The sequence below is a fragment of the Dinoponera quadriceps genome, unplaced genomic scaffold (genome assembly GCF_001313825.1).
Source record: "Dinoponera quadriceps isolate SergipeBrazil2010 unplaced genomic scaffold, ASM131382v1 scaffold2723, whole genome shotgun sequence".
In the NCBI taxonomy this organism is placed as follows: domain Eukaryota; kingdom Metazoa; phylum Arthropoda; class Insecta; order Hymenoptera; family Formicidae; genus Dinoponera; species Dinoponera quadriceps.
Window position 1 is genome coordinate 718,369 of NW_014556868.1, and position 12,903 is coordinate 731,271.

Genomic DNA, 12,903 nt, shown 5'->3' on the forward strand with positions numbered 1-12,903 from the left:
CAACTCGAACGAACCCGCCAGGCGAACAGCACGCTGCCGTTGGTGCAGAGGGCGCTGCTGCACAATGAGGGACAGCCGGCCGGCGGCCACCACGACAGTGCTAGTCCTAACAAACCCGGTTTCAAAAACAAGATCTTCCAAGCTTTCGGCATACACTCGTCCTCCACGTAGGCGGGGTGTGACTCCACCTCGCTCCGTCTCGCACCGTCTCGCGCATCTAGCTTTTATTTTGTCCGCCTTCGTAGAGTTCTCTTCGTCTCGACGATCTTCAACTACGACGTCGTCGCGTGTCGAGATGCCGTGTATTTCATCTTTCTTCAAAGTGACGGAAAGGTAGAAAAAAAGAGAGGGAGAGAAGAAAGAGAGAGAGAGAGAGAGAATGAGACAGTGAGTGAATTTTTGGTTATCGAGTACTTGTTTGATGAAGAACTGTTATGTAGAGTTTATAGAGCTTAATTTAGATATCGATTGTTTCTTTTATAAGAATTATTGCTAAGACTACCATTTCTTCGTCGCGGCCATCTTAAGTCGATAGATGTTAGAAGCGAGAAAATATATATTCAGAATTCTTGTGAAATATATCGGAATAAAAAGATTTGTCCGTAGCGCGTCATTCGCACACATCGATCGAGCAGATTTTAAGATGTTCTAAGAACTTTCCCTCTGCTCCGATAATCGATTAATAAAGCCACAAGATTAAATTGAGACACAATAAAGACAAAATCTCTGGAGATGGGAAAGTGAGTTAAATACCACGTTGGTTCGATTGCTATTTTACGGCTAATTATTGGTTTACGTTTATTTTACGGATGATCGGTCACTTATGGCCAACTGTTGTTGAAGTAATAGAAAAGTATTCGGAGAATCTTAATCGAGGCTGATCAATTGGTCGTAAGTGTCATTTTAATACCATAATATATCGTGTCGTATATATCTATAGCAAGCACGGAAAAATGCAGCGTATATCGCAGATTTTGCCGTCGCCGGTCTCAGTTGTCCGCATTTACGGTGTCTCGATGATGACTTTATCGTTCATTTTATAAACATCGATTTATTTCAACGTACTTTGCAAGAATTTTGAGCATGTGTTCTCCCACTTCTGACGACGTGATGTAAGACAGCCGCGGAGCGGAGAAGACCAGGAATCTTAAAATTAAACATTGCTAAATAGGAATCGTACACTGAAATTGAGCATTGTTATTAATTTTTTATTAGATATTAAACGAATAGTGTTAAATTGATATTCGATTGAATGCCATGGGCAGTTAAATCTTGGATATTAAAGAAATTAAAAGGGTGGATGGTTGTAAATAAGAAAGATTATTTTCTTATTTTCGCACAGATACACAGTATTAAATCTTTTGAAGGCTAAAGAGATCACTTTAAGAAGATTGTTTTTCGTTATACAAAATGAAGATCGCTCGCTTGGTGAGATTTACTTAGAATTTACTAAGTAATAGCGAAAAATTCAGAAACGACATGAAAAACGAAAAGAAAGTGTGAAACTTAATCTCGAATAATAAAGTATTAAATAAATTTGACATTAAATCTTTAAGGTGGAAAGATTCAAAGGCAAGGTGACAGATTATTAAGAAGATTGCGAAGGTTACAAAGATTATTCCTTATGAAATGTATAAATTGTTCTCTCTTTTTTTTTTAACTGTAGATTATAGATTTATTAAATTATAGGTGCAATTATAGATTATTCTTCATGGGAAGATCTTTCTTTCAGCGAGAAATATTTCTTGCTTACAAAAAGTACGAATGAGAACAAAGATGAAGAGATCATTTAGTCGAATTGACTGAGGGCGCATCCTCTCCCTCTCTTTTTCATTCTCTCCCTTTTCGGAAACGTTATTACTAGATATTGTAAATCTGACAACGCCACAATACGTATGTCGAGGAAGTATCTCTCGTGTCGCTTACGCGCGTAAACACGTATATCCGAGTATCAGTGTAAAATACCGTTTTTCCCTGCGAGATCTCTCAGCTCATCGATAATATATTAAACGCGGGCACTTCGCATTTTATTCAGGAAACTTGATCACTCGATACACACATTGTTACACTCTGTAAGATTCTACCTGTCGACTTTCAAGCGGCGGTTGAAAGAGATAATCGGCGCGAAATCGGTTTTTTGTCATATCACAGTGTGCGATGAAAGGCCCTCCTCCCTTTCATTCTTTGTTTTATTCCTCAATAATTTTCCGTGAGATCGACGCGATCTAAGAGATTCACGCTTGACCTTAATTGTATCATGATAGATAGTTTCTTTCTCGCCAGAGAAGACCGTCGATTCGTGGTAAAAGACGTTCCTGAGATTAATGCGGAAACGCTTGAAAAAAGACAAAGAAATAAAAATAAAAATAATCATGTGGAAGATACGAAGGGATACATCGAACATTCATCGCATCGTTATGAAAGACCGATATATTTCTGGTCGATGGTTTCTTTCAACAGCGATTTTGCTTATTGCCGTTAATATTCGCGACTTTCGAAACAGCGTAGCGAAAAGTGCAGCCTTATAGATCGCTTCCAGTTGCGAGCTGTGATATAATATTGTCTTAATTGTATCTTGATTCAAGATTTTCGCGGAGAGAAAAAGAGAGAGAGAGAGAGTGTGTATATGTGTGTTTCGTACTTTATTCACTCTTTTTTTGTTTCTTACTTTGTTTTAAGGAGACGACGGTAAGATGCAAGGTGCTTAGTTCTCCCTTATTTAATTCGTCAAGTGTGCTTTGGACGATCTGTAGAAAATTCGCGGGATGTTAAAGAAACGCTTGAACGCGTTCATGAATGTTCACGTTGCACATACTACGCATACATGTATATCCATACATATATCCGTAGAATATATATTATAATATTATATATAAGATATATTATATATCTATATAATAATATTATGATTCTGCTTTTGGAATGATACATACGTAAATCAGACGTGGCGATCATCCGATGACTCCCATCGCAATCGATATGTTAATGATTATGAATGGAACTATAGATAGAATCCTATTAGCGGTTTTCGTCGCGAATTTAGGTCGTCCAAAGTGGACTTTGCAAGTGCGACTCGCGCCGAAACTTCTTTTGTGTTTGTGTCACATGCAACATGCATTTAACACGAAAGCTACGAAGCTTCCTCGAGCAGATTTTATCTAAGATAGGATCGCGACGATTCTTCTTCTCAATTTTTTTCCCCTTCAATATGCATCTCAAGTCATCTTTGTTTCGCCCTTTCTCTCCTTCCTTTTCTTTTCGTTAAAAAAATTTCATAAGACCACGCGCATATATATGTATACATACACATACACACACGGTGCCCCGATCGGCGGAGATAGTATCATGCAAGTAGCGAGCTGCTTTGCTTAACTATATTAGCGCAGTATAGATTCGCAAAGACAACGTTCGATTCCATTTCCCTGAAGAATTTCGGCGAATTTCTCAGAGACAGAATTTAACGAGTTCTATCAATAATCGTAAAGATTTGTAACGAACGAAAGGAGGAAATATACATGTACAGAGTGTCCCAGACTTCGCGATTTGAATTTTATCGAGAGATTTTCCGAGCAATTTGGGGACAATTTTTCGCCAAAAATATTGAGAAAAGTTATTATTCAATTCATGGCAATTTGTTAATTTTCAATATATTTTTGTGGTCAAGTCTCGAAATCAAATCTCTTGAAGTTTATTTAAAATTGAACCCAAAAAAGTAATTTCGTTATTCGTTTGGGGTGTTCGAAGTTTGGTTTACGAAGCAGCTCTGATTTTTTTCCTCGTGTCACGTAAATTATTGACGCTTCGACGTTTCTGCTGAGGAAGAATGAACTCTGAATTACTCAGAGAACTTTTCGACAAAATTATAGTCGGAAGATCTGTCTGCGGCACCCTATATATGCATGTATATGTTCGTGTACGTGTGTATGTTGTAAAAAGAAGTATCGTTATCACATATACACACAATTTTCAACACACACAGTGATACTTTTCGCTTTTGATATAACGTGTGCCGCAAGAATTTCTCCTCTTCCTTGAATTTGCGCAGTGACATGTATTTTACGTATCCTGTGGCATATATTTACGGCAATCCGAAGCGGAGTTTGTTGTCTCTATTGAGTTTGCGGCATATGGTGCGCTTTTTTCGTGCTGGTTCTTCGCATGTGATGCGTCTCACTCTAGTAGCTAGAAAATTATTAAAAATACTGCTGTTTGTTGCTAGACTTTTCAATCATTTCTGGTAATGGATAATATTTTTGTAATTTTTTATAGTTATACACACATACATACATACATACATACACATATAAATATAAATAAATAAATATATATATATATATATATATGCGTATGTGCGTGTACACATGTATACACGGTTATTACTGTGTGCTAATGTAATACCATAATATACCGTGTCGTATATATCTATAGTAAGCACGGAAAAATGCAGCGTATGTCGCAGATTTTGTTGTCGCCGGTCTCAATTGTCCGCATTTACGGTGTCTCGATCATGATTTTATCGTTAGCAATAGATATACATATATATATTTATACAATTGTACAGAGAAAGAGAAGAGAGAGTATATGTACTTTTGAACGAACAAAAGGAAAATGAGAGGAAAGCGAGCGTAGGCCGTATCTGTCTCTCGCAAAGAAGATCTCAACGGTGCGTATATTGTAAAAAAAAAAAAAAGAAAGAAAGAGAGAAAACAAACGGAAATTAGCGTTTCTCTTGCTGAATTTAGCGCTGCGAGACACCTCGTGTACATGTATCTTAGCTTCGATCGAAAACGAAAGAGTAATAAGCGAGTTTTATATGTTATACAATTACCGACAACAATTTTCAACATTTTCTTAGGTAGGGATAACTTGTTGTATTACGAATTAACGATTATTTTATCCTCGAATAAATTAATAATAGAGAAACCTGAGAAAGAAAAGATGAAGGTAGTGCCTTTGAGACTTTATATAATAATAATGAATGAGAAATAAATTATTTTCAAACGGCAACTTCGCAGTCCATTCGATCTTTTGAATCCACCTGCGACGTTTCGACGTTGTCGAGTAGACACTCATCATCGTTTGTCGCGTACTTATCGTTCTGAGGCTATCTCGCTGCGATTTGAAGGGTGACCCGAATTAACTTCCGCTTGTTCTTCCTGCGAGAAAATGTCGAGGCCAAATCGGTGTCCCGTGCTTGAGATGAAATTTCTTGTTTCGCTCGAGAACGTACACGTGAGGTTCTTTTGTGACCGACAAGGATTTTAGTTTCCGGTGAGAAAGTAACGATTTGAGGCCGCGTTCGAGACGCTCACGATCGAGGGGAAATACGGTTGATCCGGAACACCCTGCGTATGTTCTCGCAATTAGAATTAATAAGTAGATTCTTATTGTGTAATAGTGTGCGATATGACATCGACAGAATTGCCGGAATTGCTTTGTATACGAAAATTTGTGTCGAATCATACACGTATACATATACATAATACATACATGCACACACGCATACATAGAGAAAAAGGTTTCTTTAGATTTAGTATTTCTATTCTTGACTAAAATTTGTTTCATAGAAACAACATACGGAATATTATTTGTTTGGGCGACAATTTCATTGTCTCATTCAAGAAAACTCCATTATTTAGCAGAAAGAACGCTATTATTGGAAATAATATCTTTCAACCAAATAAAATATTATTTGGTTACAATAAATATGTAAAATGAAACCAATCATTTCTTTATGAGAAAATTATCTTTCGTTTCAAACGAATTATTTACTTAAAGATACACCATTCGTTGAAGAGTCTAACGATCGTACTTATTAATTGCAACGTTAGTTTCTTTGGAGCATGCCAATGATGAGATTCGTTTGGAATGAAATCGATTAAATTTGAGGAAATCTTTTTTTCTGTGTACCCATGTACTCATGTACAGGTTGTTGCGTCAATGTATAGCTTAGTACGACGGGTTGTCTGTTCGCTTCGTTGGCAGGTGCGAGCGCGCTTGAATACGCACTCAGCGTACGAACTCAGCGGTATACACGTTTACTAAACGACTTGCACGCGTGTTTTTATTTGGCAAAATTAGTGCGAACCGTCTCAACAGTTGAGTATTCCGTGTCGGGCTCGAGTGCGCGCCTGTCAGCGAAGCGAGCAGGCAACCTGTTATACTGACTTGCATATTGACGCGACAGCTTACAGTTGTCACTGTACGGTCGTCATATATGCTTTACCATTGCCTAGACGGAAAGTTACACGATTTTACAGCTTGCACATAACGTATAATATTGAGAGTCGCATAAGTAACTCTAATTACGACAGTAGAGTTACAATGGCTCTAATTATAATAGTGTCGATCTTATGTGTACATATGTATGTGTGTATGTGTGAAAGACTAAAAATGGTGTGATAGTAAAAAGTTTCAGTCTAAGCAGGGAAATAGCATATATATGACGCCGACTGTACACCGTCACTGTACGTTCTCGCTGGATACTTGCGTTGTCGTTTTCGTTTCGCCTTTTGATTTTCCGAGTACATTCTAAGCGCGGGATCCATGGAATGATGACAACGACGACGACGACAACGACGACGACGACGACGACGACGATGACGAAGACGAAGACGACGATGATAACGCAACCGGAGAAAACGCATCTGGGACGACGAACAGTATAAAAGGACAGATATAAATAATAAAGGTTCGAGCGTGCAGGTGCGTACTTTTCCTTTTTTTTTTCTCGTAGAACTAAAGAACCACACTCGTCGCTTCTCGTTCTTCTTCCGCTCATACGTTGTTTTAGTGCACACAGAATGTGTAATGGATTGCAATTACTTTCTCGTTGTGAACTCTGTGAACTCTGTGTTTCATGCACTCTTTCGGTTTTCGTTGTTGCTGTTATTTTTGTCCTTCCATTGTTAGATATTGTGTATCGGATTTCGTTTTCGTCCGTGTGTGAAAGATATAAAATGGCTCATACCGATCAACGATCACACCTCGTTGCTCGTGCATTCGTTGATTAATCATTGCTCTCGCTGCGGGACATTTTCCAAATATAACAATATAATATGGTGTGGTAATGATATGTAGTAAAACTAGAGGCTAGAGCTTGAAAAAGAGACTCCGACTTATTTCGAGTGTCCAGATTATTTCTGGAGCTCGGCTGTTCTCCCGTACCGAAAACCAGGCGAGAGTAGAGATCTATTACGGCCAAAGCCCGAAACACGGCTCGAATTCGCGAAATACTCGGCCGATTCTAGATTTAGCTGACCGAATTGGCCGATGCCCGACAAATATAAAGACCCGTAATCATTTTGGGCTTCGGGTTAGTCGCTTCTGACCAATTCTAGAGCTGACTGGGAATTACTTATCGGTCACAAATTTGAAACGCTGTGATAGTAACACAGTTCGTGTTGTACAAAGGAATAAATAGTATATATCGCATTAAATAATGTATGGGAATAATGTCCGGAAAAAGAAACAAAGGTACATGTTTTAGATCGCAATACATACCGTGAAGCTTACCTTTTACACATGTTTATTGTATATTGCGTCGTATACAATATATACGAGCGAAAATTGCCACAGAAATAAATGATTCGAAATTGAAATAATTATATGCTTTACATAAAGGTTTATATATTAATTGTCTGTTATTGTTATCAACAGCTATTTATTTTATTTACATGACATTTTATATGATTCATTAACTTAGTAAAGATTTTTATAACATTAACTCACATTGAATTATTTTAATAGTTGAACAAATTTTATCCGACCGATGTCATAAATTAGCATTATGATCTTTAATTCTGAATAAACAATATATAGACAATAAATTAAGATACGTGCTTTGGGATAGATAAATAATCATCAAATATGTAGTTGAATAATATCAAGAGTGTAGTTCACGACATTTTTGGAAACCACGTGTTTGCAGTTGGTGTACGCTACTGGTCAGGATGCGAAATTGTTACTTTTCCTATTGATTTTTGATTGATCGACGATATAACCGACAAAATCGGCTAAAATGCAAAGAGTCAGCGAAGTGGCCTAATTTTCTTTGCTTTGTCCGTAACAGATCTACATCGTCAAGGAGCAAGTAATTCCAACAGCTTCGGATCCACGAAATTGTTAATATCGGGGGTCATATGTCATCTATACGGGACTTCTCTGTTAAAATTTTCATCCTAGAGTCGATTACAATGAATTCTTCTTTCGTCTTTTATCAAAACAAGCTTGTGTTTCACAATTCTTTCGTGAGTACTATAATATACTATATGCGATAATAGAAGATTTTAAATTCAATAATGATAAATTAACACAGGCAAATGAATAAATTGGCAATTATGAATGTCACGATGCAAAGTTGTAGTATATACCATATTATATATATCACGCAACAACATATATAATACACTAAATATATGTACATATACATATAATGTACTATATATATTATTAATATAAGACAATAACTGCATTTTGAGTCTAATAGACACAGAGACATATAGTTATTAGTAATAATGACTAGACAACCGGGAATAGAAATTTGGAACACGACTGGATTAGCTGGAAATTCGGATAAAAAATATTGAAATTAGATTCGTCGTTGTGCGGGATTGCATGCTGGAGCGATGATTAATCGTGCATCGTAGTTGTTTCTTTTTTGTGTGCCTGTCACGATAATGATGACGATGATGATGATCAGCAAAAGTAGCCAACTAGCTGTTTCATATTTAATGCGCACTTCTTTCAGCAGTTTTAGATCCTCTCCCGTGTTCTCGTGCGGGACGCAAATATCTCATGCGGCCGCAAATATCTCGTGTCTTCAATCGCGATAGAAGATTCCGGAGAACCTATATATATATATTTTTTTTTCGAATTTTAATATAAATTTGTCACAGTAAATAATAGAGATCTTTAAATAAACGATAAGTCTCTTAAACATATCCCGATAAATTCGCCTATAATAAAAACACATAAAAACAAATCTGCCCGAGGCGGATACATCCAAGCTCTCTTAAGTGAATCGATCCTTACACGATCTCTCGGATGACAAATCGATCATTTCGGGAGGAAATTGAAGACACGAGGTTCTCCGCGCTCTCACACGGACTGCCCGGTCTTGAAGAGCCGTTTTCGTTCTGTTGCAGGAGTGGAAGTACGCCTTTCGCGCGAAGTAAGGCGCACGTTCGTCGAGGAAAATCTTCACTCGACCGGCGGACTGTAATTTCGAACGGATGAGAAGACGAGCGAAAGGCAGAGAGAATGAGAGAGAGAGAGAGAGAGGGAGAGAGAGAGAAATCGAAAGAAGACTCCGCGGTGTGTTTCTCGTGACATTGACCGATGTCCATCGCTTGCGTCGTCCGGATCGTGTGTTTAATGTACACAGCACATTCCAGCCGCTTCTAATAAACGAAACTAACGCACTCTAAAAACGCGAGCCTTCACCGTTGCTAGTTTCTCATTACTCGGTCGCGTCATAGCTCTTCTCCTCTCACCGATCGCGATCGTTGCGAAATTGGTCCGCTCCGGAGAACACGAATTTCTACGCGAATTGTGTGTGCGTGCATGTATGTATGCGTGTGTATATGCGTGCGAATCCGAAAGACGAATTCAAGTAATGAAAAAAATTCGCGGGCATCTCTTCACGGATCATATCGCGCGCGGTGGCGGTGCGGTACGCTGCGTCTCGCTTTCACACCACCTCTCGCACGCTCATCGGCAAACCAGGATAAGCCGCATCGCATCTTAAACCCATCGATCCGCAAATACGCAGGGTGCGGTCTCTCTAATTTTAAGCGTACGCCGGAGGAACGACCGACGCTCTCCGCGCTCGCGTCCACACCGCTATACACTTTTACGTTGACAGCCCCAGCTGGCGTACAGCGCGCGAGCGTGGAACATCCGCTCGGCGTCCCGGGAGACGGCGTCTCATTATTTATTTCACGCTCGCGCACGAAGAATTTTATTTACTCATCGGCCGGCGTACAGAAGCCGAGCGAGGCCGATTGCTCGACTCGGCCGAATTATGAGTTCTAAGCACCAAGAAAGGAAAAAAAAAAGGAGAAGAACGAGAGGAACGTGTAACGTTATGTTCACCAGTGTGTACCATATGCTAGATTTGTATCGTTCTACCTTAAGGCTAGTAGATCGTCGTTTCTTTCCCTCCTTTTTAGCCCCGATTGAGTTCCAACCGAGAATCCCGGTCGAGACGAGGGCGATTACATTGTTCCCCGATATCTCCTCCGCGTGCATTTACGGCGCCTGAGAGCTTGAAGGCCTAAATTCTCGATTAAACATTTTACCTTGCGATTGCGGTGCACGTTGAACTCCCTTAGCTGGTGTCACGAGCCTCCCTGCAGCCTGTGGGATTCCCTCCCGGACGCCTCACGTGACGTTCCTCGAGTACTCCCGCGAAACGTTGTAATGATTGCAGTGTAATTAATAAGATAGAGAGACGGAGCGCGTTACACTTCAACGTAAGAATCTTCTGACGAATTTCTTTTCTCTCATAACCCCCCTCCTCCCCCGGTGAGCTCAGTGAGGCTTCGTGGCGCCCGCTGAGGAGGAGGATTGTTTTCAGCGCAGCTGTAAATTCGCGAATCCGTCGCGAAGATGTCAGAAACTGAACGTTGACGAGCTCGGAAAGCGCATCTTATTTACGCGACTGCACGATGCTCCTTTCCTTCTCTCCCTTTTTATTTTGTTATTTTATTATTGTTTCGAGGTTAATGTTTTTTGACTTTTTTTAAAGGTGGAATAATATATATGTCGAGAAATATATATTATATATACACGCAATATAAATTATATATAACGCGATCGATATATTTGCGACCTATATATAAATATATACGGTGCGTTATACTACCAAAAGCATTTAATTTATACCTAAATATATTTCGATCTATTGTTTTTTTTTTTTAGCAGCGCGATTACAAGACGAGTGGTTTATTCGTGGCGAATGTAGCAGTTATTTAGGCAACGTGTTATTGTTGAAATAAAAATGAGAAAGGAAGGGTATCATTTGGCGGTGATCTCAAGCCGTATGATATATTTATCTAATTTATTCGCAATGCGAAGAGTAAATAAACGAACAGGAAGAATTCACGTTTCAGAATGCGAGCGCGATTCACAGCTATGTTTAACTGACGCTCAAATATATCCGTAGTTTACGTTTCAACGGCATATCATCCTCTTTGCAGAGATAAGCGAGGCGGAAATTACTTTATTCACACTGAATATCACCGCATCTCTGCGTAATGTTCCTTATTCCCGCCCTGAAGCAGCAAGAGGGACCTTTGTTTCATCATGGAAGTGCAGTCTAGAACTGTGGAACATTACCGAGGCGCGAGGGAATTTATAACAGGGCGACGAAGTGCAAGAACAAAGAAGCGAATTGTGTATTGTGTAAGCTGGTTTCTCCTTTTCTTTTTCTTTTCCCTATGGATATCTGTTTATTTAGGGCATAGTGCCACGCATTCTTCTTCTTTACATCCTTCTTTCTTTACTTAATGTAAAAGTCTTTTTTTAAACATCACGAGAACACGAACGTGGTAAATCCATAGAAGAAAGAGAGGAAAAGGAGGAGATTGGAAGAAGAACGAGGAAATTCACGACGAGTTTCCGCACTCCAGACATTATGACATACATACATATATATATATATATATATATATATATACGTATATATATAATATATACATCATTAAATCGAAGATTTTTCTAAGACGGCGATGCTTTTGTATTTGGAAATGTGGAGAAGCGACAAGATGGACCGAGACATTGAAGAGGTATTATCGAGTGGGTATATAGGTACCGTTTTACCGTACTTGTATCATGCGATGTTGCATAAATAATAGCGAAGCAGCTTGTTCGAAGAGTACTGTAGCTCTCAGGTGCAAATATTGTTATTTAATGACGTACATAAACTTTGATTTATAATAAACATATTTCCACTTGTGTGCCTACCTCCTTTCATATTCCCTTTTACACCGCCTCGAAATCTGTCCTGAATATTAATTTTTCACAAATTTGGCCCACAAAGTTGATCGTACTGCTGAGAGATGAATGCCCTTTCAGCACGTTGAATTGTCATCATTGGAAATTTAAAGGTCTTCTGATCCGCGTTAAATTACACTACTTATAAGATATAATTCTATAGGTCTTAAAACGTTCTATTGGAAAAATATCATTGCATTAAAATATTTATATTAATTCTCAAATTGTTTAATTAACCCTACCAGTAGGTATGTCTTTATCTTTTGTTCATATTTCTCATTTCTTTAAGAAACATTTCTCGAAGAAATATTTTTTACAAAGAAGAGTCCAGATAATGCAATTAAATATATAATAATAAATTCAGATAATGCAATTTAACTACGCATGTCGATCAGGAGGAGATAATAATAAACACGCGAATCTGTATTTGAATAATAGAAAAGTGTTTATTGAGCATAAAGTTACATATTACAATGGTAATAAGAATGACAATGTTGATGACGATGGTCGATGAGGGTGACGAATAATGAGGGAGGATAATAACGATAAAACTAATGGTATAGTCCGTTTCTTCGAACGTATGATAAAACTTATATACCGCGATTGAGTCATACACTTAAACAACGTACTTTTACAGACCTCTCATTTGTATCAGCTTGACTAGCATTATTAGAAGCATTATCGACAATTGTTATAACAGTTAATAATCGTGGGTGTGTGTTAAGAATCGGATAAGGAGGATGTGTAAGCGTTGTTGTCTACGCAATATCTGAGACATAAGATCACGTTATATAAGATATATATTAAAACGCGATTCAATAAATTAGATTGAGATACGGGGGAAGAAGAGGAATAAGAAGAGGGGGGGGGGAGGAGAGGGAATGTTGGAAAAAGAAGTGGGTGAAG

General features: G+C 38.5%; 1 protein-coding gene across 9 annotated transcripts in view; it reads left to right on the forward strand.

Annotated features, from left to right (window-relative positions):
• The window catches only part of LOC106748323 (kinesin light chain), a 29,649-nt gene extending 17,689 nt beyond the window's left edge, over positions 1 to 11,960 (forward strand). For 7 of the 9 annotated variants that reach the window (XM_014626723.1, XM_014626724.1, XM_014626726.1 and 4 more), the window contains one exon: positions 22 to 5,510. In XM_014626723.1, coding sequence (XP_014482209.1) covers positions 22 to 171 — 150 coding nt within the window. In that variant the 3' untranslated portion in view covers positions 172 to 5,510. Of the gene's footprint in view, positions 1 to 21; positions 5,511 to 9,146; positions 10,751 to 11,201 lie in introns of those variants that run through there. The other 2 variants (XM_014626728.1, XM_014626727.1) reach the window with 2 other exon arrangements.
• Positions 11,961 to 12,903: the final 943 nt, after the last annotated feature.